This window comes from Rhinoderma darwinii, chromosome 8 (genome assembly GCF_050947455.1).
Source record: "Rhinoderma darwinii isolate aRhiDar2 chromosome 8, aRhiDar2.hap1, whole genome shotgun sequence".
Taxonomy (NCBI): Eukaryota; Metazoa; Chordata; class Amphibia; order Anura; family Rhinodermatidae; genus Rhinoderma; species Rhinoderma darwinii.
The window spans coordinates 63,702,957-63,730,403 of record NC_134694.1 but is presented as its reverse complement, the minus strand read 5'-3'; the positions used below and the strand labels follow the sequence as shown (position 1 = coordinate 63,730,403).

Here is a 27,447-nt window from a genome sequence, read left to right as displayed (position 1 = left end):
TTATTCCGCACTGTGTTCGAGGAGCCTGGACGAGGTTAGTCGGCATCTACTTCTCTACTGAACCTTCGCCAGGAGGACACCCCGGTGGGCGAGTACACCATCCAGTTCCGGACCCTGGCAGGAGAGCTGTCCTGGAAAAATGAGGCGTTAGTAGCTTCCTTCTCGCATGATCTGTCATCCGAGATCAAGGACAACTTGGCTGCTCGTGATCTACCACCTACCTTGGACGACCTAATTTTACTTGCTACCCAGGTTGACATGAGGCTCAGAGAAAGATCCCAAGATGTTCGTCGAGAGAGAAGGCTTCCTAGGTTGGCTCCCAACTTCCAGCAACCCCTCTTGTCCTCATCTGTTGTCCCACCTGAGGTCCCGATGCAAGTAGATCGGCTTAGACTGTCTGTCCAGGAGAAACAGCGCAGGCGCACTTCTGGACTTTGTCTATATTGCGGCCTCGCTGGCCATGTCGTGCGTCTGTGTCCCCAGAAACAAAAAAACTCCAAGGCTTAGGATTGGTTGGAGAGACAACACTGGGCTACACAGCATTTGACAGAGAACTCTACTCCAAGCTGTCCATCCCTGTGACTATTGTTGCTGGCGAGAGGTCCCACCTGGCCTCTGCCTATCTGGACTCTTGCTCTGCAGCCAATTTTATACGCGGAGACCTTGTGGATCTTCTTCACTTGCCCACTACCCTTCTGGAAAAGCCGTTGATTGTTGCCTGAGTAGATGGACTGCCGTTGCCCGACCCAATATTGTCTGTGACCAAACCACTGAGTCTTCAAGTGGGAGCCCTTCATTCTGAGCTCATCTCCTTTTTTGTCCTACCCAATGCCGTCAACCCCGTGCTGCTAAGTTTGCCTTGGCTCCGTCTACACGCCCCAGTCCTGGATTGGAACTCCGGAGATGTTCTCCAGTGGGGATCCAAGTGCCTCAACCACTGTCTGGGGAATATCCATCCGCTTCAGCCTCCTCCGCATCAGTCATTGGCAGGGTTGCCCTCTTGCTACTCTCAGTTCTCAGATGTCTTCAACAAGAAGGAGGCAGAGACGTTGCCGCCACACCAAGCGTATGATTGTCCTATTGACTTGGTCCCTGATTCGTCTCTTCCTCGCGGTAGAGTATACCCTCTCTCCTTACCTGAGACCCAGTCGATGTCTGCCTATATCAAGGAGAATTTAGAGAGGGGCATCATACGCAAATCCTCATCCCCGTCCGGGGCCGGATTTTTCTTTGTTATAAAGAAAGACGGATCCCTATGACCCTGCATTGACTACCGGGGTCTCAACCAGATCACGGTAAAGAACAGATACCCATTGCCTTTAATCTCTGAACTGTTTGGTTGCATACGGGGAGCAAAATTTTTTTCAAAATTAGACCTGCGGGGGGGGGCCTACAATCTAATCCGGATTCGTCAGGGTGACGAATGGAAGACGGCATTTAATACACGTGATGGGCACTATGAATACCTGGTTATGCCCTTCGGCCTGTGTAATGACCCCGCGGTCTTTCAAGAGTTCAATAATTACATCTTCCGTGATCTCCTCTATGTCTGTGTTGTGATGTATCTCGATGACATTTTGATTTTTTTCCCCAGATCCAGCGACTCATGAGAGACACGTCCGCCATGTTTTGTTTCGATTAAGGGAGAATCACCTATATGCCAAGCTGGAGAAGTGCGTGTTCGAGAGAAAGTCTCTACCCTTCCTGGGCTACATCATCTCCGATCAGGGCCTTAAAATGGATCCTGAAAAGGTAAAGGCTGTCTTGGAATGGCCATGCCCTCAAGGCTTAAGGGTCGTACAGCGCTTCCTGGGATTTGCCAACCAGCTGTTCATCCCGAACTTCTCCTCACTGACAGCTCCCATCTCTACCCTCACCAAAAAGGACATGAACGCCAAGGTGTAAACTCCAGAAGCAGATGCCGCGTTCAAGAGCTTAACAAAGGCCTTCACGTCAGCCTCAATCCTTCATCCTCCTGATGTGTCCCTACAGTTTTCGTTGGAGGTGGACGCCTCCTTTGTTGGTGCTGGCGCACTTCTGTTCCAGAGAGGCTCTAAAGGCAAGACTGTGGTATGTGGCTACTACTCTAAGCTTTTTTCTCCCACAGAGTGCAACTACTCGATTGGGGATCGTGAGTTACTGGCCATCACGCTGGCTCTGCAGAAGGGGAGACACCTACTAGAGGGCGCAGCTCATCCAATCCTGGTCTTCACGGACCACAAGAACCTCACCTATCTCCAGACGGCCCAACGGCTGAACCCTCGTCAGGCCAGGTGGTCGCTGTTCTTCGCTCGGTTCCAGTTTGAGCTCCAGTACCGCCCTGCCGAAAAGAATGTGAGGGCCAATGCCTTGTCTAGGCCATTCGAGACAGAAGACACTGTGGAGTCCCCAAAGTATATCATTGAACCTTCCTGCATCATCTCGGTCAACCCTCTGCAAATTAGAGACATTCCCCCAGGGAAGGACCTTTGTGCGTCTATCAGACATAGGAAGAATCCTTCGCTGGGGACACAGTTCCAAGCTGGCAGGTCACGCGGGTGCCTGTAAGACCCGAGCTCTAATTGCCCGTCAGTTCTGGTGGCCCACGCTGCCCAAAGACGTCACAGATTTTGTCTCCTCCTGCACGGTGGGCAGCAAATAAAGTTGCCCACTCCAGACCAGCTGATCTGCTCCATCCACTGCCTGTACCCGATGCCCCCTGGTGACATATTGCTATGTACTTTGTCACGGACCTGCCTCTCTATGCTGGATGCAGTACAGTCTGGGTGGTGGTGGTGGATCGATTTTTCAAAATGGCTAATTTTTTTCCACTGGCTGGTCTGCCTTCTGCTTCCCGACTGGCCGGCCCCTTCATCCAACACATCTTCCATCTGCATGGCTTGCCTCTGCATATTGTCTCGGATCGAGGGGTTCAGTTCACCTTAAAGTTCAAAAGTTCTGGAGAGCCATTTGCGGTCTCCTCGGTGTGAAGTTGGACTTTTCCTCGGCCTATCATCCCCAGTCCAATGGTCAAGTTGAGAGGGTTAATCAGATTATGGAGAACTATCTGTGGCACTTTATCTCCAGGCAGCATGATGACTGGGTGCAGCTGCTTCCTTGGGCTGAGTTCTCTTATATCAACCATACTAGTGAGTCCACCACCTCAAGCCCATTCTTCATTGTCTACGGCAAACATCTACGAATACCTCTTCCTGTTTCCACTATGTCCCAGGTGCCTGCAGCTGACTCTATCCTCTCTCCTGGCCAGAGTCTTTATCCATGTCGGCCTATATCAAGGAGAATTTGGAGAGGGGTTTCATACGAAAGTCTTCCTCCACGGCCGGGACTGGGTTCTTCTTCGTTAAAAAGAAAGACGGATCCCTTCGACCCTGCATTGAACTCAGTGGTCTCAACCAGCTCACGGTCAAGAACAAATAACCGTTGCCACTTATATCTGAACTGTTTGACCGTATACGAGGAGCCAAACGTTTTTTCGAAACTAGATGTGCGTGGGGCTTATAATTTGATCCGAATTCGTCAAGGGACGAGTGGAAGACGGTGTTCAACACTCGAGACGTTCACTACGAATACCTGGTGATGGTGTAACGCTCCCGCGGTCTTCTAGGAATTCGTCAATTATATCTTTCGAGATCTCCTCTATGTCTGTGTTGTAGTTTATCTCTATGATATTTTGATTTTCTCCCCAGATGTCCGTCAAGTTCTACTCCGATTAAGGGAGAATCGTTTATATGTCAAGCTGGAGAAGTGCGTCTTTGAAAAGAATTCTCTGCCCTTCCTGGGCTACATCATGTCGGATCAAGGTCTCAAGATGGATCCTGAGAAAGAAAGAGCTGTCCTGGAATGGCCAGGTCCTCAAGGCCTGAGGTCCATAAAGCGTTTCCTGGGATTCGCCAATTTCTACCGGCAGTTTATCCCAAACTTCTCATCACTGACAGCTCCCATCTCTACCCTTACCAAGAAGGGTGTGAACGCCAAGGTGTGGACTCCAGAGGCAGAATGCACATTTGTTAGCCTCAAGAAAGCCTTCACTTCAGCCTCGATCCTCCATCCTGATGTATCTCGGCACTATTCATTGGAGTTGGACGCTTCTTCTGTTGGTGCAGGTGCACTTCTTTTCGAGAGGAGCTCCCTAGGAAAAGCAGTGGCATGTGGCTATTACTCTAGACTTTTTTCTTCTGCAGAGCGCAATTACTCTATTGGGCATCGGGAGCTACTGGCCATCAAATTGGCTGTGGAGGAACGGAGACATCTTCTAGGAGGCGCAGCTTACCCCATCTTGATCTACACCGACCACAAGAACCTCACTTATCTTCAGTTCGCTCAACAACTAACTCGTTTCCAATTTGTGCTCCACTACCGTCCCGCTGACAAGAATGTGAGGGCTGATGCCCTGTCCAGGTCATTTGAGACGGATGACACGGTGGAGTCCCTTTAGAGTATCATAGACCCATCCTGCATTGTCAGTGCCAATCCTTTGCAGGTTAAAGAAATTCCTCTGTGGAGGACTTTTGTGTGGTTGGCAGACAGGAGAAGAATTCTCCGCTGGGGACACAGCTCTAAACTGGCTGGGCACGCTGGTGTTCGTAAGACTCGAGACCTGATTGCTCGTCACTTCTGGTGGCCCACACTACCCAAAGATGTTGTGGACTTTGTCTCTTGCTGCACGGTGTGTGCTTCTAACAAGGTTACTCACTCCAAGCCTGCCGGCCTGCTTCAACCTCTGCCTGTACTCAAGGCCCCCTGGCAGCACATTGCAATGGACTTTGTCACAGACCTTCCTCCCTCAGCAGGATGCAACACTGTCTGGGTGGTGGTGGACCGGTTATCGAAGATGGCACATTTTATCCCGCTAACCGACCTACCTTCTGCTCCCCGACTGGCAAGTCTCTTCATTCAGCACATCTTCTGCTTGCATGGCTTGCCCCCTTCACATTGTATCCGATTGGGGGGTTCAATTTACCTCAAAATTCTGGAGAGCCCTCTGTAGACTCCTGGATTTAAGATTGGACTTTTCCTCAGCCTATCACCCCCAGTCCAATGGGCAAGTTGAGAGGATCAACCAGATCATGGAGAATTATCTCCGGCACTTCATCTCCTTTCAGCATGATAACTGGGTACAACTTCTTCCGTGGGCCGGGTTCTCATATAACAACCACACAAGTGAGTACACCACTTGCACACCGTTTTACATTGTGTACAGTCAACATCCTAGAGTCCCTCTTCCTGTGTCGACTACATCTCAGGTACCCGCTGCTGACTCTGCATTTGGGGACTTTCTGCAAATCTGGCAACAGACCCGGTCCTCTATTTTGCTGGCAGTCGATCACATGAAGCGAAAAGCGGATACAAAAAGAACAGAGCCGCCTCAGTATCTCCCAGGTACCAAAGTCTGGCTGTCCTCATACAAGTTTGCTCCCAGGTTCCTCGGCCCTTTTGAGATTTTGCAACAGATAAACCCTGTCTCCTATAATCTGCGTCTGCCTCCTTCCCTCAGAATCCCCAACTCCTTTTATGTGTCTCTCCTGAAACCAGTGGTCCTGAACAGCTACAGTAAGACTTCCAGTTCCACAGTTGCTCCCAGCGGTTCTTCTGATGTGTTTGAGGTGAGGGAGATCCTGGACTGCAAAAGGGTAGGAGGAAGGCCTTTCTATTTGGTGTCCTGGAGGGGGTTTGGTCTTGAGGAGAGGTTATGGGAGCCGGAAGAGAACCTCAGTGCTCCTGCTCTCATTAATAAATTCCTCTCTCGCTCTGGCCCCAAGAAGAGGTGGCGTAAGAGGGGGCATACTGTAGCGTCCATGGCCGCGGGCCGTCGGGTTTACTCACCTCGCGACGCCCGCAGCTATGGATCAGTGAGTGCTAGCTCGCATCTCTTTCCAAGGAGACGCCAGCGCTCAATTCCTCTCCGGTCCGCTGTGTCCCGTAGGGTGCGCGCACACGCTCGTGCCCTGCCTTAAAGGGCCAGCGCGCGCACATGTGGAAATCATCATCATCAACTGCCCATGATTTTCTGGACTATAAGAAGGGCCCTGCCCTTCTGATCCTTGCCTGAGCGTTGTTAGTGTATCCCAAGACTGTCTTGCAAATGTTCCCTGGTGTTTTCCCGTTCCAGTTGTTACCCGTGTCCTGTTACCTGTTCCTGTGTACTGTGCTGTGTTCCTGTTCCGGTGTCTACTGCACCTGCTGTCGTTTGCCATGTCCTGTGTCATCTTCCATGTCCAGTGGGATCCGTCACGTCTGGCGCAACGTGCTGCACCTGATGTCATCTGCCACGTCCAGTATGATCCGCCATGTCTGGCGCAATGTGCTGCACCTGCTGTCATCTGCCTAGTCTGGCTTAACCTTCTGCACCCACCTCCATCCGCGCCAGCGTCTCGGCCACTATCTGAACTATTTATGTACCCTTGTTCGGGACTTTGTATTGCTGGGGTGCTCTGTGATTTGGCCTGCTGCCTCCCCACTACGGCGGTGCGGCCTAGTGGGTCCACCTACCCACAGACCATGACATAACGTTTCCATTTGCCTTTCCATTGAGAGGTTAACCTGATGGAAACCTTAGACGGAACCCCTCAACGGAAGGGCAACACTGATGTGAACAGTCCCTTAGCACTATGGAAATAACGACAGCACCCACACTGTAAAACAGATGTCTTTATTTCCATAGTTCTACCTCACCTTTCATTTTATTTGACTGATAGATCCAGGTCTTAGAGAAAACGTGTTTGAAAAAGGTCCGTTGTGGACCAAAATGTCATAGTTTGGATTGCTAAATAAAAAGTTTTTTCAATAATTCACATGGAGTTCAGAGTTCTGTCAACATAAAATACATACAAGCAAAATGTTAATTATTAAGTAGTTTGTGTGGTACGACATTTTAAAAATGCAAATTTTTCCAAATTTTCAATACATTTTGGTGTTTTTCAAAAGAAAATACACTACCGTTCAAAAGTTTGGGGTCACCCAGACAATTTTGTGTTTTCCATGAAAACTCACACTTATATTTATGAAATGAGTTGCAAAATGACTAGAAAATATAGTCAAGACATTGAGAAGGTTAGAAATAATGATTTTTATTTGAAATAATAATTTTCTCCTTCAAACTTTGCTTTCGTCAAAGAATGCTCCATTTGAAGCAATTACAGCATTGCAGACCTTTGGCATTCTAGCTGTTAATTTGCTGAGGTAATCGGGAGAAATTTCACCCCATGCTTCCAGAAGCCCCTCCCACAAGTTGGATTGGCTTGATGGGCACTTCTTGCGTACCATACGGTCAAGCTGCTCCCACAACAGCTCTATGGGGTTGAGATCTGGTGTCTGCGCTGGCCACTCCATTACAGATAGAATACCAGCTGCCTGCTTCTTCCCTAAATAGTTCTTGTATAATTTGGAGGTGTGCTTTGGGTCATTGTCCTGTTGTAGGATGAAATTGGCTCCAATCAAGCGCTGTCCACAGGGTATGGCATGGCGTTGCAAAATGGAGTGATAGCCTTCTTTATTCAAAATCCCTTTTACCTTGTACAAATCTCCCACTTTACCAGCACCAAAGCAACCCCAGACCATCACATTACCTCCACCATGCTTGACAGATGGCATCAGGCACTCTTCCAGCATTTTTTCAGTTGTTCTTCGTCTCACAAATGTTCTTCTGTGTGATCCAAACACCTCAAACTTCGATTCGTCTGTCCATAACACTTTTTTCCAATCTTCCTCTGTCCAATGTCTGTGTGCTTTTGCCCATATTAATTTTTTCCTTTTATTAGCCAGTCTCAGATATGGCTTTTTCTTTGCCACTCTGCCCTGAAGGCCAGCATCCCGGAGTCGCCTCTTCACTGTAGACGTTGACACTGGCGTTTTGCGGGTACTATTTAATGAAGCTGCAGTTGAGGACCTGTGAGGCATCTATTTCTCAAACTAGAGACTCTAATGTACTTGTCTTGTTGCTCAGTTGTGCAGCGGGGCCTCCCACTTCTCTTACTACTCTGGTTAGAGCCTGTGTGTGCTGTCCTCTGAAGGGAGTAGTACACACCGTTGTAGGAAATCTTCAGTTTCTTGGCAATTTCTCGCATGGTATAGCCTTCATTTCTAAGAACAAGAATAGACTGTCGAGTTTCACATGAAAGCTCTCTTTTTCTAGCCATTTTGAGAGTTTAATCGAACCCACAAATGTAATGCTCCAGATTCTCAACTAGCTCAAAGGAAGGTCAGTTTTATAGCTCCTCTAAACAGCAAAACTGTTTACAGTGGTGCTAACATAATTGCACAAGGGTTTTTAAGTGTTTTCTAATCATCCATTAGCCTTCTAACACAGTTAGCAAACACAATGTACCATTAGAACACTGGAGTGATGGTTGCTGGAAATGGGCCTCTATACACCTATGTAGATATTGCATTAAAAACCAGACGTTTGCAGCTAGAATAGTCATTTAGCACATTAACAAGGTATAGAGTGTATTTCTGATTAATTTAATGTTATCTTCATTGAAATAAACTGTGCTTTTCTTTCAAAAATAAGGAAATTTCTAAATGACCCTAAAATTTTGAACGTAGTGTAGATAATGTAGCAACCAAAATTTACCAGTAACATAATGTACAATGTATCTGTAATGGCAGGGGGTAGGGAGACGGACAAGTGAGCCCTAATCTACCCGCCACTCTGACCCTGCCTACTTGCAACGACCCGCCCTAGGCGACGGGGTACAACTGGGCGGCGGTCCCTGCGCTCAGTAAGTGCACGACAAACACGACAAACATACAAAGGAACACAAGCAAGGAAAAGGGGCCGTTGCCCACGGCAACACCGTGAGCAACCAGAGTGGTGAACGAGCCGAGTCAAGCCAGGAGTGTGCGAGGTACAAAACGAAAAGCAGAAGAGTAGTCGGTAAGCCAGGGTCTGTATGGAGCAGGATCAAAAATAGCAGGAGCTGTAGCTGGGCCAGGAAACCACAAGGAGGGAAACACAAGCAATAACAAGCACCGAGGGACAGGAAGTGCAGGCTTAAATAGACCGAGGGAGGGAGCTAGCTGAGTCTGGCCAGGTTACGATAGGCTCTCCCACTCCTAAGCCTGCCAGCCTTTTAATACAAATGGTATTTACAAAGTTCACGTATCTCAAAGAACAAGAAAGAGACATGCAAATTGAAATTTATAAATATACTTTTTACAATTTTCTTTTCTAGGGATTATGTTGGATTTGATTTTCTCAAAATGATCTGTAACAAGTTTGAGCAATCTCCTGATATTGGGAAGGCACTACTTCTGCAAATTGAACTTTTGCTGAAGCGGGGGAAAGAATTACTTGCACGACAGAAAGTGGACGATTTAATAACAGGTATGGATAAGACAAGGAGTAGAAGTATATGGATCATGGGTTGCAGTTTGTATTTTGCTTTGTTAGTGAATGATATTGAATTACTAGCAAATAAACTTGGGTGGCCATAAAGTGGAAAGTTCCCAACTCTAAAATAACCACTTTCCACTGGGTAGGTTGTTCGTTCACCAGCTACTTTAAAGGTTATGTCTCATGTATTTAATTGTAATTAATTAGATTTAAAGTCTGTAGAACAGAAATAACATATTTATTCTTGCTTTTATGTACAGATGTGCCCACCTTTAACTTTTCTTGAATTGCATTGAGTTGTACAATTTGTGGGGATACAGCTCAGTTCACATCTGTGTTGGCCCATCTGCTTTTAACGGATATGACAAATTTAACGTAAACGGATGCAAAAACGAATGCCAAATTGACACAAACAAAAAATAAAATGTCAGCTTTTTTGACAACTCTGTTAGCCTCATCCATCCAAAAAACTGAAACTTTACCTTTCGTTTGTTTCAGTTTCAAATACGTTCTACTCAGTTTAAAGCGGATACAACTTTTTCAGTATTTTTCTTTTTTTTTGGCTTCTTGAGATGTAGAAAGGGATGCTCATGTGCAGTAGAAAAAATTAGATCTGTTAAACTGAATAAATAACGGATACAAACGGAAGACATTCCATTTGTATCCGTCATTCATTGACTTCAATGCAAAAAAACAAACCAGAAAGCTCCTTTCCATCAAGTTTCTGTCATTTTGGACTGTAAAAATAGCGCAGCAGACTATGCTATTGTTTCTGGCAAAAAGACGAAATCCTGACAGAACGGAGTCAAATTGAGCACAACTGAGGCTAAAAATAACTAACTAACATCAATGGGTAGTTTAAAGGATTTTTTTTTTCTGTTTTTCTGTTCCTATGATGGAACAGAAAACTGAAAACACAATGCAGGTGTAAAGACAACCTACCATTTCAATACAATCTCGTATCGCCATCCAGTAAAAAATGTTTACTCTTTTTTACAAGGGAGTCTATGGGCAATGGATGGTCATTGTATGGCATCTGTCAGAGGCATCTGTCACAGCCATTCAGTAAAAAACTTTCCTCAGACCATATTAGAGATACACACTACCTTCCAATATTGTCTTTATAGACAGTATAGCAGCGTGTGTGTGTGTGTGTGTGTGCGCTTTATGGCAGCTGAAATGTATAGGAGTCACTTGATAGAGAAATGTCATAGATTATTACAATCTTCAGGAAGTTATGGAGTACAGCCCCCTGACTCAGACACCAGAGAGTGACAGGGGAGATGCAAAAAGAGACATATATCTGTATGTATAGTGTTGCTATTCTAACTAGACTGAGGAGACCTACAACTATCAAATTGCATGCTCATTCTAATATTACCTTATGATAGCAAATAATACAATAACCAAAAACAAGACGAAGACTACTTCTTGAATGGAAACTGGGGTAGGCCACAGCTTTATTTACATATTTAAAGGAGAGACAAAAAAGCGAACATTGATTACACCGTTAAATCTTTTAAGAGCTGGTCATCTCGAATGTCGGCCATTCAACATATCACACAGCATTGTAAAAGGCAGTACCATCAACATTTTAAAGTACAAAGGAGGTATAAATATAACTCGGTACCTTATCCATATATATATATATATATATATATATATACACATACATATATATACACACATATATATATATATATATATATATTCACATATATACATATTTAAATTTGCAGTGCATTCGGAAAGTCTTCAGCCCTTTTCACAACGTTCACATTTTTTATGTTGGGAACATGTGCTAAAATAAAAAAAAGCTCAAGTTTTTCCTCATCATTCTGCACTCAATACCCAATAATGACAAAGTGAAAACAGAATTTTTGAAATTTTTGCAAATTTATTAAAAATAAAAAACTCAAATTTCACATGGACATAAGTATTCAGACTCTTTGCTATGACACTTGAAATTTAGCTCGGGGTCCTCCCATTTCTGTAGAGCATTTTTTAAATGCTTTTACACCTTGATTGGAGTCCACCTGTGGTAAATTCATTTAATTGGACATGATTTGGAAAGACACACCCCTGTCTATATAGGGTCTCACAGCTGACAATGGATATCAGAGCAAAAACCAAGCCATGAGTAGGAATGAACTGCCTGTAGAGCTCAGAGACAGGATTGTGTGGAGGCACAGATCTTGAGTATACAAAAAAAATTCTGCTGCACTGAAAGTTCCCAAGAGCCTCCATAATTCTTAAATGAAAAACGTTTGGAACAACCAGGACTCCTCTCAGAGCTGGCCGCCCCACTGAACTAATAATCGGGGGAGTAGGGGCTTAGTAAGAGAGGTGACCGAGAACCCAATGGTCACTCTGTGTGCAGATGGGAGAAACTTTCAGAAGGTCAACCATCACTGCAGCACTCCACCAATCTGGGCTTCATGGCAGTGGCCAGAAATAATCCTCCCCTCAGTAAAAGACACAGGAAAGTCTGCCTGGATTTTGCAAAAAAGCACCTTAAGGACTCTCAGTCTGTGAGAAACAACATTCTGTAATCTGATGAAACCAAGATTAAACTTTTTGGCCTCAATTCTAAGCATCATGTCTGGAGGAAGCCAGGCACTGCTGATCACCTGCCCAATACCATCCCTACAATAAAGCATGGAGGTGGCAGCATCATGCTATGGGGTGTTTTTCAGTGGCTGGGACCGGGAGACTGGTCAGGGTTGAGGGAAAGATGAATGGAGCAAAGTACAGAGATATTCTTAATAAAAACCTGATCCAGAGTGCTCTAAACCTCAGACTGGACCGTAGGTTCACCTTCCAACAAGACAATGACCCTAAGCACACAGCCAAGACAACACTGTGATTTAGGGACAACACTATAAATGTGGCCAAGCCAGAGCCCTGACATGAACTCAATCGAAAATCTCTGGAGAAACCAGAAAATGTCTGTCCACCGACGGTCCCCATCCGACCTAACAGCGATTGAGAGGATCTGCAGAGCAGAATGGCAGAAAATGGATTCCAGAAGGGTCAGGGGTACTCTCCTGTACTTGGTGCACTGGAAGGGGTATGGGCCAGAAGAAAGAATTTTGGTTCCTGCCTATTCAGTACATGCTAATAGTTTAGTTAAATTCTTGTATTTGAAATTTACTTCGAAACCTAGGCCGAGGTTTAAGTGTCCGGTGGCCTCTGGGAATTGCTCAACTGGTGATTCCTTAACGTCTTCGAATAAGAAAAAGGATCAACGATTTTGTTGTCAACTCCAGGGATATGCCTGGCCCTGAAAAGAATGTTCAATTGTAGACAACAAAGTTCAAAATGATGCAAAAGTGCCACAACTAGAACTAGAAGTAAGGTTATTGATGGCTAACACAGCTGCCAGGTTGTTTGACCAAAACAAAATCTGCTGTTTTTCATGCTCTCACCAAATAACTCAACAGCTGTAAAAGAGTCAGATTTTTGGTAAAATGCAAAGTGATCCATGATTCAGGCCAATAAGCCATAGTGTAAAGGATCTGCCAGGTACAGCTTCTGTGTCTACGCCCATAGGTAATCAGTCTACACCTGCTTCTATGTCTGTGAGACTGGCTCCATCTTCCACCACTCAGGATGGCAGGCTTAGGAGTGGGAGAGCCTATCGCAGCCTGGCCAGACGGAGCTAGCTCCCGCCCTCTGTCTATTTATACCTGCCTTTCCTGTTCCTCCTTGCTTGTGATTCTTCTCGTTTGGTTTCTTGGCCCTGCTGCAGCTTCTGAACTATTTGACCCTGCTTCATATTGACCCTGGCTTACTGACTACTCTCCTGTTCTGCGTTTGGTACCTCGTACACTCCTGGTTTGACTCGGCTTGTTCACTACTCTCCTGCTCTGCGTTTGGTACCTCGTACACTCCTGGTTTGACTCGGCTCGTTCACCACTCTTGTTGCTCCGGTGTTGCCGTGGGCAACTGCCCCATTTCCCTTGCTTCTGTGTACCCTTGTCTGTTTGTCTGTCGTGCACTTATTGGGCGTAGGGACCGTCACCCAGTTGTACCCCATCGCCTGGGGCGGGTCGTTGCAAGTAGGCAGGGACTGAGTGGCGGGTAGATTAGGGTTCACTTGTCTATTTCCCTACCCCCATCATTACATAATCACAAGCCCATATACCTAGTCTACCCTGGTCCCTCACACTACTATGGACCCCCTTGAGACCCTGGCTCAGCAAATGCAGGGTCTCTCACTACAGGTCCAGGCCCTGGCTCAGAGGGTCAACCAGCCTGATGCTACCATGGTAGTGCCCCTCACCTCACCTCTTGAACCCCACCTCAAGTTGCCTGACCGGTTCTCAGGGGACCGGAAGACTTTTCTCTCCTTTCGGGAGAGTTGTAGGCTCTATTTTCGCTTAAAGCCCCACTCCTCAGGTTCTGAGAGCCAGCGGGTGGGTATAATTATGTCCCGGCTCCAGGAAGGGCCCCAAGAATGGGCCTTCTCCTTGGCTCCTGACGCCCCTGAACTTTCCTCCGTTGATCTTTTCTTTTCTGCTCTCGGACTCATTTATGACGAGACTGACAGGACTGCCTTTGCCGAGAGTCAGCTGGTGACCTTACGTCAGGGTAAGAGACCTGTTGAGGAGTATTGTTCTGACTTTAGGAAGTGGTGCGTAGCTTCTCGGTGGAATGACCCTGCCTTAAGGTGCCAGTTTAGGTTGGGTCTGTCGAACGCCCTGAAAGACCTGCTAGTTAGCTATCCCTCTTCTGACTCCCTAGACCAGGTTATGGCTTTAGCGGTACGACTTGACCGACGTCTCAGGGAACGACAACTTGAACGTTTATGTGTTTTCCCCTCTGACTCCCCCATGATGCCTCCCGAGGTTCCGTTGCTTCGCTCTTCCACGGAAGACTCGTAGGTACATATGCAACTCGGGGCCTCCGTGTCCCCCCGACAACGTAGAGAGTTCCGCAGGAAGAATGGTCTCTGCTTCTATTATGGGGATGACAAGTATCAAGTGAACACCTGTCCTAGGCGTAAGAATAAGCAGCCGGAAAACTTCTGCGCCTAAGTGGCCATCGGGGAGGTCACTTGGGCGCACAGGTATTTCCCGTTAATATGAAACGTAATAAAATCTTGCTTCCCTTTCAGGTCTCTTTTGGTGGTAGGTCTGCTACCGGCAGTGCCTTCGTGGATTCAGGGTCTTCTGCTAATATCATGTCTGTGGAATTTGCTATGTCTCTAGCTATGCCTTTGATTGATTTGCCTAAACCTGTCCCGGTAGAGGGTATCGACTCCACTCCTCTTGCTAATGGTTATTTTACACCGCATACCCCTGTTTTTGAACTCCTTGTTGGCTCCATGCATTTGGAGCAGTGCTCTGTACTGTTGATGCAGGGATTATCGTCTGATTTGGTTTTAGGCCTTCCCTGGTTGCAGTTGCATAATCCCACGTTTGGAATACTGGGGAGCTTACCAAATGGGGTAATGAATGCTTGACGTCATGTTTTTCTGTTAAGTCTATTTCTCCCCCTGAGGAGGTGAACACGCTACCTGAGTTTGTTCAGGACTTCGCTGATGTTTTCTCTAAGGAGGCCTCCGAAGTGTTACCTCCTCATAGAGAATACGATTGCGCTATCGATTTGGTACCAGGACCTAAGCTCCCTAAGGGTAGGATATTTAAACTCTCTTGTCCCGAACGTGAAGCCATGAGAGAGTATATCCAGAAATGCCTGGCCAAGGGTTACATTCGCCCCTCTACTTCTCCGGTAGGTGCTGGCTTCTTCTTCGTAGGGAAGAAGGATGGTGGTCTTAGGCCATGCATTGACTACCGTAACTTGAATAAGGTCACTGTAAGGAACCAGTATCCCCTTCCTTTGATTCCTGATCTCTTTAATCAGGTTCAGGGGGCCCAATGGTTCTCTAAGTTTGATCTACGGGGGGCGTATAACCTTATCCGCATCAAAGAGGGGGATGAGTGGAAGACTGCGTTTAACACGCCCGAAGGTCATTTCGAATAGCTCGTCATGCCCTTTGGGTTATGTAATGCTCCCGCGGTCTTCCAGAATTTCATAAATGAGATTTTAAGAGATTACCTGGGGGTATTTCTTGTAGTGTACCTTGATGACATACTTGTGTTTTCCAAGGACTGGTCCTACCACATTGAGCGTGTCAGGAAGGTGCTCCAGGTCCTTCGGGAAAACAAACTGTTTGCTAAGACCGAAAAATGTGTGTTTGGGGTGCAGGAGATACAATTTTTGGGTCAAATCCTCACTCCTCATGAATTCCGCATGGGCCCCGCCAAGGTCCAGGCTGTGGCGGAAAGGGTCCAACCTGCCTCCCTGAAGGCGTTATAGTGCTTCTTGGGGTTCGCTAATTATTACAGGAGATTTACTGTTAACTTCTCGGTCATCGCTAAGCCTCTTACGGACCTCACTCGCAAAGGTGCTGATCTCCTCCACTGGCCTCCTGAGGCTGTCCAGGCTTTTGAGGTCCTTAAGAAGTGCTTTATCTCGGCCCCGGTGCTGGTTCAGCCCAACCAAATGGAACCATTTATCGTGGAGGTTGACGCATCCGAGGTGGGAGTGGGGGCTGTCTTGTCCCAGGGTACCAGGTCCCTCACCCATCTCCGTCCCTGTGCCTACTTCTCCAGGAAGTTTTCGCCCACTGAGAGTAACTATGATATTGGCAACCGCAAACTCTTAGCCATTAAATAGGCATTTGAAGAGTGGCGCCACTTCCTGGAGGGGTCTAGGCACCAGGTAACGGTCCTTACCGACCACAAGAATCTGGTTTCCTAGAATCTGCCCGGAGGCTAAACCCGAGACAAGCTCGATGGGCATTATTTTTTACCAGATTCAACTTTTTGGTTACCTATAGGGCTGGGTCTAAAAATATTAAGGCTGATGCACTGTCGCGTATCTTCATGTTCAGCCCTCCTTGGGAGGAAGATCCTGCTTGTATTTTGCCTCCAGGTAAAATCATTTCCTCTATTGATTCTGATATAGTCTCTGAAATTGCGGCTGATCAAGGTTCAGCTCCCGGGAACCTTCCTGAGAACAAGCTGTTTGTTCCCCTGCAATTCCGGCTAAGGGTACTTAGGGAAAATCATGACTCCGCACTATCTGGTCATCCAGGCATCCTGGGTACCAAGCACCTCATTGCCAGAAACTATTGGTGGCCTGGGTTGCCTAAAGACGTTAAGGCCTACATCGCCGCTTGTGAGGTTTGTGCTAGGTCCAAGACTCCCAGGTCCCGACCAGCGGGCTTACTATGTACTCTGCCAATTCCCCAGAGACCTTGGACCCATATCTCCATGGATTTTATCACCGATTTGCCTCCATCCCAAGGCAAGTCAGTGGTGTGGGTTGTAGTAGACCGCTTCAGTAAGATGTGCCACTTTGTGCCCCTCAAGAAACTACCCAATGCTAAGACGTTAGCTACCTTGTTTGTCAAACACATCCTGCGTCTCAATGGGGTCCCTGTCAATATTGTTTCTGACAGAGGGGTACAATTTGTTTCATTGTTTTGGAGAGCCTTCTGTAAGAAGTTGGAGATTGATCTGTCCTTCTCCTCGGCCTTCCATCCTGAAACTAATGGCCAAACTGAGAGTACTAATCAGTCTCTAGAACAATATTTAAGGTGTTTTATCTCTGACTGTCAAGATGATTGGGTCTCCTTCATTCCCCTCGCCGAATTTTCCCTTAATAACCGGGTCAGTAACTCGTCGGGGGTCTCCCCCTTTTTCTGTAATTTTGGGTTTAATCCACGGTTCTCCTCCGTTTCACCTGGTGGTTCCAACAATCCCGAGGTAGATGTCGTTCATCGGGAACTGTGCACAGTCTGGGCCCAGGTTCAGAAGAACCTAGAGGCGTCCCAGAGCATACAAAAGACTCAGGCAGATAAGAGACGTTCTACTAACCCCTTGTTTGTGGTTGGGGATCTGGTGTGAGTGTCCTCAAAAAATTTGTGCCTTAAAGTCCCATCCAAAAAATTTGCTCCCCGGTATATAGGGCCGTACAAGATCATTGAGGTCCTTAACCCTGTCTCCTTCCGGCTGGAGTTACCCCCGTCCTTTCAGATACACAACGTGTTCCATGCCTCCCTCCTGAAAAGATGCTCCCCGTACTTGGCTACCTCGAGGAAACCTCCGATCCCTCTTCTCACTCCTGAAGGGGTAGAATTCGAGGTGGCCAAGATTGTGGACAGCAGGATGGTCCAGGACTCCCTCCAGTACCTAGTCCATTGAAGAGGTTACGGGCCTGAGGAGAGGACTTTTGTACCCGCCCGGGATGTTCATGCCGGGTTATTGCTCAGGAAGTTCCATCTTCGGTTCCCTAAGAAGGGTCCAGTGGCCCCTCATAAAAGGAGGGGTACTGTAATGGATTTGCCTGACACAGCTTCTTTGTCGATGCCCGTGATTAATCAGCCTGCATCTGTGCCTAGGTCTGTTAGAATGACTCGATCTGCTACCACTCAGGCTGGGAGGCTGAGGAGTGGGAGAACCAATCACAGCCTGGCCAGACGGAGCTAGCTCCCGCCCTCTGTCTATTTATACCTTCATTTCCTGCTCCTCCTTTGCCTGTGATACTGTCCTGTTTCCTGGCTCTGCTGCTCCTGCTTGTTCTATTGTCCTCTGCTTCAAATTGACCCTGGCTTTACTGACTACTCTCCTGCTCTGCGTTTGGTACCTTGTACACTCCTGGTTTGACTCGGCTCGTTCACTACTCTTGTTGCTCACGGTGTTGCCGTGGGCAACTGCCCCATTTCCCTTAACTTCTGTGTACTCTTGTCTGTTGGTCTGTCGTGCACTTAATGAGCGTAGGGACCGTCGCCCAGTTGTACTCCGTCGCCTAGGAGTACAAGGCCGTGCAAGTAGGCAGGGACTGAGTGGCGGGTAGATTAGGGCTCACCTGTCTGTCTCCCTACCCCGTCATTACAGTAGTTATGTAATTTATCTGTTACAATGTCCGTGCAACCTACACGCACAAACACTTAGGAATAGAATTAATAAACATAGATCAAATGTTAAAAAGGGGTTTCTCAAACAAAGCGTTTCCCGACATTGTTTGCACAAACATAATTGTAATTTTGACAATATCAAAGTTACTCTAATCAAACATATCCCAGCTGATTGATACCTCTAATAGATTCATTAAACTTAAACAAAGGGAAAACTATCGTATTTATTGGCTTGCTACCCTACATCCCAATGGTCTGAATGATATAACTGAGACCTCTTTAGAATAATATTTCCGCAACTGATACCCTGCTTTCTGTAATTTAGACTTGTATTTTCCTATATTGTCCTACATGTTTAATTATTTTTTGACATTATTGCTAATTGTCGGCAACATTCCTTTTTCTAATATAGATATACATTCCTTCTAATTTCTAGATTTTATTATCCACTCATTTATGACAATATTATATATATTATCTGGTTCCTTTCCCCTTTCCCCTGCCATTGCGTCTCTCACCTTTTTGTTACGAATATAAGGATACGTTTCATAAAAATCATAAATAACAAAAAACAAATAGAACTTAACCATAAATTGATGTTTTCCAATGTTCGTCCATCTATATGCCTCTAGCTGGGAACAGGTTGCATCCCGTCTGCTGAATATCTGATGCTGTAGTTGCGTGTCTTCATTATTTTTGTCATTGTGTGTGTCACTATGCGTTCCATGATCCTTTTTGGTCTACCGCGGCCACCGTAAGATTGTGGTTGCCATGACTCCAGGGACGCTATTGTAGCACCGCCTGTGTTTTAGTCCTTTTTTTAGCATCATGTTTTTACTATATCAGATAGTGTTTTACTACAAAATTGGTGAGTTATCCCCTTATATATTTTCAATGTCCTCTCACATTAATGTTTTATATTGTATGTTCATCTTTTTAATTTTTAAGTACGATTTAACTTTCTAACATGTTTTGTTATATTTTATATTGCAACATCTTTCATTTTAACCCCTATCCGCACCAGGACGTAACTGTCCGTCCTCGCGGGAGGTTACTTCCCGCACGAGGACGTACAGTTACTGAGTTAATCCCGGTGCACACTGTCGGCGACAGTGTGCACCGGGAACCGGGAGGTCAGCTGTCGCCGACAGCTGACACTCCCCTCTTGCCGGCCAGCGGTCCTTTGCCGCTGATTTCGGCGCATTAACCCCTTAAATTCGGCGATCGGGTGCAATCGGCAAATTTTAGGGGTTTCTAACATATCGGCAGACCCCCGTCCGAAATCGCGGGGTCTGCCGATAGTTAGTACGGCAAACGGAAGCCCAAACAATGGCCTCCGGGTCTGCCATGGACGGAAGCCCATCAGAACCAACCTTCGGCTGGTCCTGATAGGCTTCCTGTCAGAGTGACAGGAAGTCACTGTGTAGTTCCCGATGCACACTGTCGGCGACAGTGTCCATCGGGAACTTGGAGATCAGCTGTCCCCGACAGCTGACACTCTCCAGTGTTGCCGATCAGCGGCTCATCGCCGCTGATTTCGGCAATTAACCCGTTACATGCGGGGCTCGATTGCGATCTCCGCATGTAGCGGGTTTGTAGCGCATCAGCAGCCCCCATGCAATCGTGGGGGCTTCTGATGCTTGTGATGGCACCCGGGGGCCAGACAATGGCCCCCAGGTCAGCCTATGAGGATCAGCCTCTGCTGATCCTCGTAGACCAACTGTCAGAGTGACTGTGACGTCACACTGACAGTTGGAATACGTTACACTATCTAGGTAGTGTAATGTATTCTAGCAGCGATCAGAGCTGCAGGTCCAAAAAAGAAAGTGTAAAAAGTAAAAGAAGAGTTAATAAACAAAAATATAAAGTGTAAAAAGTAAAAAAAAGTTAATATTTTTTTTTTATAAAAGTGTAAAAATAAAAGGTTTTGTTTTCCTGTAATAAGTCATTTATTATAGGGAAAAAATATTTGGTATTGCCGCGTTCGTAACGACCCAATCTATGAAACTATAATGTTAATTTTTCCGCACGGTGAATGCAGCAAACAAAATAAACGGAAAACTGTCAGCATCTCTATTTTTTGGTCACCACCCCTCCCAAGATATAGAATAAAAAGTGATCAAAAAGTCGCATTTACCCCAAAATGGTACCAATAAAAACTACAACCCGTCCCGCAAAAAACAAGACCTCCCACAGCTTTTTTGACGAAAAAATAAAAAAGTTACGGCTCAGAATAGCGTGTCCCAGAAAATAAATTATTTTATAGAAACGTAATTTTATGGTGCAAACGCTGCAAAACTTAAAAAAAACTATACAAATATGGTATCGGCGTAATCGTACCGACCGGCAGAATAAATTAAAACGTAATTTATTGCGCACGGTGAACGCTGTAATAAATAAAGAATTTAAAGCGCCAAAATCGCTGTTTTTTGGTCACATTAGCTCTAAAAAAGATCGTGAGGGGCCAAAATGCTCACTTTACCCCTAGAAAAATTCCTTGAGGGGTGTAGATTCCAAAATGGGGTCACTTTTGTGGGGTTTCCACGGTTTTTGGTCCCTCCGGGGCGTTGCAAACCCGACATGGCACTGAAAACCAACCCAGCAAAATCTGCGCTCCAAAATCCAAAAGGCGCTCCCTCCCTTCTGAGCCTTGCTGTGGGTCCAAACATCAGTTTACGACCACATATGGGGTATTGCCGTAATCGGGAGAAATTGCTTTACAAATTTTGGGGTGCTTTTTCTCCTTTATTCCTTGTAAAAATGAAAAAAATCTATGTTTCCACAGAAAAATAGGTGATTTTCATCTTCACAGACTAATTCCACTAAATTCTGCAAAAAAACTGTGGGGTCAATATGCTAACTATACCCCTAGAAAAATGCCTTGAGGGGTGTAGTTTCCAAAATGGGGTCACTTTGGGGGGGTTTCGACTGTTTAGGTACCACAAGACCTCCTCAAACGTGACATGGGGCCTAAAATATATTCCTAAAAAAAGGAGGCCCCAAAATCCACTAGGTGCTCCTTTGCTTCTGAGGCCTGTGTTTCAGTCCATTAGGACACTAGGGCCACATGTTGGATATTTCTAAAATCTGCGGAATCTGGGCAATAAATATTGAGTTGCGTTTCCCTGGTAAAACCTTCTGTGTTACAGATTTTTTTTTAATTACAAATGAATTTCGGCAAAAAAAATGAAATTTGTAAATTTCACCTCTACTTTGCCTTAATTCCTGTGAAACGCCTAAAGGGTTAAAATATTTTCTGAATGTGGTTTTGAATACCTTGAGGGGTACAGTTTTCAAAATGGGGTGATTTATGGGTACTTTCTAATATATAAGGCCCTCAAAGCCACTTCAGAACTGAACTGGTCCCTGAAAAAATAGCCTTTTGAAATTTTATTGAAAATATGAGAAATTGCTGCTAAAGTTCTAAGCCTCGTAACGTCCTAGAAAAATAAAAGTACGTGAAAAAAAATGATGCAAACATAAAGTAGACATATGGGGGATGTTAACGAGTAACTATTTTGTGTGGTATTACTATCTGTTTCACAAGCAAATACATTTAAATTTAGAAAAATGCTCATTTTTGCAAATTTTTGCTAAAATTTGAAGTTTTTCACAAATAAATATTGAATTTATCGACCAAATTTTTTCACTAACCTAAAGTACAATATGTCACGAGAAAACAATCTCAGAATCCCTTGTATAGGTAAAAGCGTTCCGGAGTTATTACCACATAAAGTGACACATGTCAGATTTGAAAAAATCATCTGTGTCCACAAGGCCAAAACAGGCTGTGTCCTAAAGGGGTTAAGTATCTTTTATTCGTAATTGACTAAAAAAAAGTTAAATAATGTTTTGTTATGAATACATCTAGCTGTTTTTTGACAGCACATCTGACCCTTTGATGTGATGTCATGGATGATCTTTGACCAGTCATTTTGGCAGTTTTTTCTGCCTTTTTTCTTCCTTTTTTCTATTTGGCTTGCATAATGTAATGTGTATTTAAACTGCTCCTTTTCTGTATAATTTTATTGGCCTGATGAAGACGCCTTTTCGGCGTCGAAACGCGTGGCACACTGTACTATTCAATTATTAAATTATAAACAATGTTCATTTAAATTAACCTTGTGGGATTAGCAGCACCTTTTTGGTCCTTATCCTTTTTCCTCCTAATTCTGATCCTATAAGCTTCGGCTGCCTCCTACCCTCAGAATCCCCAACTCCTTTCATGTGTCCCCCCTGAAACCAGTGGTCCTGAATCGCTACAGTAAGACTCCCAGTCCCGCAGTTGCCCCCAGCGTTTCATGTGTTTGAGGTGAGGGAGATCCTGGACTGCAAAAGGGTAGGAGGAAGAACTTTCTATTTGGTGGACTGGAGAGGGTTTGGTACTGAGGAGAGGTCCTGGGAGCCAGAAGAGAACCTCAGTGCCCCTGCTCTCATTAAGAAGTTCCTCTCTCGCTTTGGCCCCAAGTAGAGGGGTGTAAGAGGGGGATACAGTAGCATCCATGGCTGCGGACCGTCGGGATTACTCACCCCCCGGCGGCCGCAGTCATGGATCTGTGAGCGCTGGCTCTCATTTCCTTCCCAAGAGATGCCAGCACTCACTTTCACTCCGGTCCGCTGTGTCCCGTAGGGTGCGCGCGCACGCTCGTGCCCTGCCCTAAAGGGCCAACATGCACAATTAGAACGTGATTCCCCTGGACTATAAGAAGGGCCCTGCCCCTTTGCTCATTGCCTAAGCATTGTTAGTGTTCCCATGTTAGTCTTGCAAATGGTCCCTTAGTGTTTTCCTATTCCTGTTGTTTCCCATGCCCTGCTATCTGTAGCCTGTATCCTGTGCTGTGTCCGTGTTCCTGAGCCTGTTAGTGTTGGAGTCGTGTCCTACTGCGCCTACTGTCATCTGATACGTCCCGTGTCATCTGCCTCGTCCAGTTTCATCTGCCAAGTCCAGTGTCATCTACCACATCTACCACATCCAGTGTTATCCGCCATGTCTAGCGGAAACTACTGCACCTGCTGTCACCCGCCATGTTTGGAGCAACCTGCTGCACCCACCTCCATCCGTGCTATAGCCTCGGCCACTGTCTGGACTATTCAGGCACCCTAGAACGGGACTTTGTATTGATTGGGTGCCCCTTTACTTGGCCAGCTGCCTCCCCACTATGGCGGTGCAGCCTTGTGGAGCCACATACCCACAGACCGTGACACCAGAACCAAGCCCAATACATATACACAGCACCAGCATCAAACTGCGTACATAAATACAGCACCAAAACCAAGATCAGTACATATATACAACACCAGAACCAAGCTCAGTACATATACACAGCACCAGAACAAACTCAGTACATATCTGCAGCACCAGAACAAAACTCAGTACATATATACAGCACCAGAACAAAGCTCAGTACATATATACAGCCAGGGCCGGCCATAAGATAGATGGCGCCCCGTGTGAATTGATCTTTCGGCCCCACCCCATCATAAAAAAATGCCCCCAAAAAAAGTATAATGCTTCCCACAGTATAATGCCAAATATAGTGCCTGCACACAGTACAATGCCCCTTTAGTGCCCCCCATACAGTATAATATTAATATTTAATAATGTAATATAGTATAACCCCTTCAAGGACACATTATTTTGTCCTCTAATTGTGCCAACACAGTATTATGCCCCCTAAGTGCCACACACAGTATACTGCCCCCTGTAGTACCCCTACACAGTATAATGTCCACTTAGTGGCCCCCACAAAGTATTATGCCTGCCTCCCCTGGCTGCCACACACTTTCTTTTGTGTTTTTTTAAGCCATTGAAGCTAATGCAAAAGACGCAGGCAAACAAGTGCTCCAAACGGGTGCCGCAGGTATTTTCTGCCTCCTATGAATTTCAATTGGAGCTCAGAGGTGGAAACCACTTGAAGACTATCAGCCCTCTGCTCACAGTAAAATAACCATCAGCCCACCACTCGCAGTAAAATTACTTTCAGCCTGGCACTCACAGTAAATCACCATCAGCCCGCCACTCACAGTAAAATTAACATCAGCCCACCACTCACAGTAAAATGACCATCAGAGCCCCACTCACAGTAAAATGACCAGCAGCCCACATCTCTCACTAAAATGACCATCAGTCCACCACTTTCACTAAAATGACCATCAGCCCAGCACTTACAGTTAAATGACTATCAGCCCCCCCACTCACAATAAAGTGACCATCAGCCTGCCACTCTCACTAAAATGACCAACAGCTCGCCAGTCACAGATTCTCGCTGTAGATAGTGCCACACAGCCCCCCTGGAGGTAGTGCCACACAAACCCCTGTATAGTGCCTCACAGTCCACTGTAGGTAGTGCCACACAGTCCCCTGTAGGTAGTGCCACACAGCCCACTGTAGGTAGTGCCACACAGCCCCCTTTTAGGTAATGCCACACAGCCCCCTTGTAGGTAGTGCCAAACAGCTCCCTTTAGGTAGTGCCAAACAGCTCCCTTGTAGGTAATGCCACACAGCCCCCTATGTGTAGTGCCACACAGCCCCCTGTGGGTAGTGCCACACAGCCCCCTTGGAGGTAGTGCCACACAGCACCCTGTAGGTAGTGCCACTCCACACAGCCCCTTTGTAGGTAGCGCCACACAGCCCCCTGGTAGGTAGTGCCACACAGCCCCCTTGTAGGTAGTGCCACACAGCCCCCTTGTAAGTAGTGCCACACAGCCCCCTTGTAGGTAGTGCCACACAGTCCACAGCCCCCTTGTAGATAGCACCCCCCCCCCCCTTCCTGTAGATAGCGCTACTGTAACTCCCTGAAGAAGCGGAATCCCCCTGTGGCCGGGGATTCCGCTCCTGGAGTGCTCCGCTTGATGTCTCTGTCCATATATGGACAGTGACATCAGGGGCAACTCCTGAAGCAGAATCCCCATACACAGCATTGCCAACACTGTGGCCAGGGATTCCACTCCAGGAGAAGCCCCTGTCTTCTGTGTCAATTTATGGACAGTGACGTGACTGGCTTCTCCTGGAGTGGAATCCCCAGTCACAGAGTCAGCAATGCTGTGGACGGGGATTACGCTTTCAGGAGTTGCGCCTGATCACTGTTCATATATGCACTGAGACATCGAGCGCTAGCGCTCCGTCCAGGATCGGAATCCCTGGCCACACGGGGATTCTGCTCCTTCAGCTAGCTACAGTGGCACTAGTAGATAGCAGAGCAGGGAGATACCTCCCTGGTCTGCTATAGTGGCATCGTTACCCATGTAGCAGCGGCAGCGGCTGCTATAGGCACTGCCAGCCATGGGGGGGCCGTCTTACGGGCGGTACGGGCGCCCTCATGCCCGGTGTCGCCACAAGCAGTCGCTATGTCTGCTACAGCGGTAGCGACGCCAATGAGTGAAGAAGCGCCTGGGCGGAAGGCAGTTGCTGAGCTGAGTCGCCGGGCCTGGGTGTTTCTGAAGAAAGCAAGGGAAGGGAGACAGCGCAGCGCCCCCTTCCACCTGCTGGAGTTATACACCCCTAAGGCTAGCCCTGTATGCAGCTTCAAAACTATGCTCAATACATAAATACAGCACCAGCTCAAATACAGCTCCGTAAAGAGGTAATTTGCAAATTAAATTTAACCCCTGCCATATAAGTTTGTACGACATAAAACGACAGCTCCCAATATAGCCAGAACAATGGTTAGGATATGCTGGGAGTTGTTGTTTCCCAAAAACGAACAATACACCCATCATCTCTGCAGGTCATACGGTGAATCTAGTAATGATCAGTCACAGGGAGAATAAACATTTACATTGAGTGACTTACAAATGACGCCACATTCTTTTTCATTCTTTTTCTCTTTTCTTCACCAACCGGTCCAGACCTCTATGATGACTTCTCCCGGCCACAGCCCATTTCTGCAGAGTTTGCCGCTCAGATGTCTTCGGCTCCTCACTTTTCCTATAAACAAAGATAAAATTCTCATAGTGCCACATTTTATGATCCTGAATATAATACACTGCGTTCCAAATTATTATGCAAATGTTATTTTTCGCTGATTTTCCTAAATAGTCTATGCAAATGAGTCAGTATAATCTTCAGGCCATCAACCGTTGAAGTATAATGCAAATTTTATTGAACAAATCTCCTAATGATAACAGATTTTTTTTTAGAAGTAAAAAACTCAAAATGCACTGTTTCAAATTATTATGCACAACAGAGATCAAAACATTTTAAAGGTTGTAAAGAGAACTAAAATGGTAATTTGTTGCATTTGCAGCATCAGGAGGTCATATTTACAGAAATCAAAAGCTCTTTCAATAAAAAAAAACTTAGCAGGCCAAGTTACATGTTAACATAGGACCCCTTCTTTGATATCACCTTCACAATTCTTGCATCCATTGAATTTGTGAGTATTTGGACAGTTTCTGCTTGAATATCTTTGCAGGATGTCAGAATAGCCTCCCAGAGCTTCTGTTTTGATGTGAACTGCCTCCCACCCTCATAGATATATTGCTTGAGGATGCTCCAAAGGTTCTCAATAGGGTTGAGGTCAGGGGAACATGGGGGCAACACCATGAGTTTCTCTCCTTTTATGCCCATAGAAGCCAATGACACAGAGGTATTCTTTGCAGCATGAGATGGTGCATTGTCATGCATGAAGATAATTTTGCTACAGCAGGCACAGTTCTTCTTTTTGTACCACGGAAGAAAGTGGTCAGTCATAAACTCTACGTAATTTGCAGAGGTCATTTTCACACCGTAGTAATAGCAGGGAAAAAGGGATGGGAGGAAACCTCCAGCTCACCAGCTCCACACTCCTGTGTTCGATATCGCCCGGATCAACCGCGACGGCTCACGGCAGGGAGCAATAGCAAGAAAGAGAAAGATCCAGTGATGTGTGGTATAAGTGGGGGAAACTCCGTTTCCACTTTATTGAAAAAAATTTTTATCGACATACAAATGATCCAACGAAGTAACGGAAAACACCAGGAGGATGACAAGGTGGTTAGAAATGGCAAGAAATGAACACTGTCAGGGACCCTAAAGGGGCCTACCAGCTCTCTCCCCATGATTCCAGCCCAAAACATGACTCCGCCACCTCCTTGCTGACGTCGCAGCCTTCTTGGGACATGGTGGCCATTCACCAACCATCCACTACTCCATCCATCTGGACCATCCAGGGTTGCACGGCACTCATCAGTAAACAACACGGTT

General features: G+C 46.2%; 1 protein-coding gene across 2 annotated transcripts in view; it reads left to right on the top strand.

The window, feature by feature from the left end:
• Positions 1-27,447, top strand: part of TEX11 (testis expressed 11) — a 963,534-nt gene that overhangs the window by 479,956 nt on the left and 456,131 nt on the right. For both annotated transcript variants that reach the window (XM_075835681.1, XM_075835680.1), the window contains exon 14: positions 9,174-9,325. In XM_075835681.1, the coding sequence (XP_075691796.1) occupies positions 9,174-9,325 (152 nt within the window). The remainder of the gene's footprint in view (positions 1-9,173; positions 9,326-27,447) is intronic.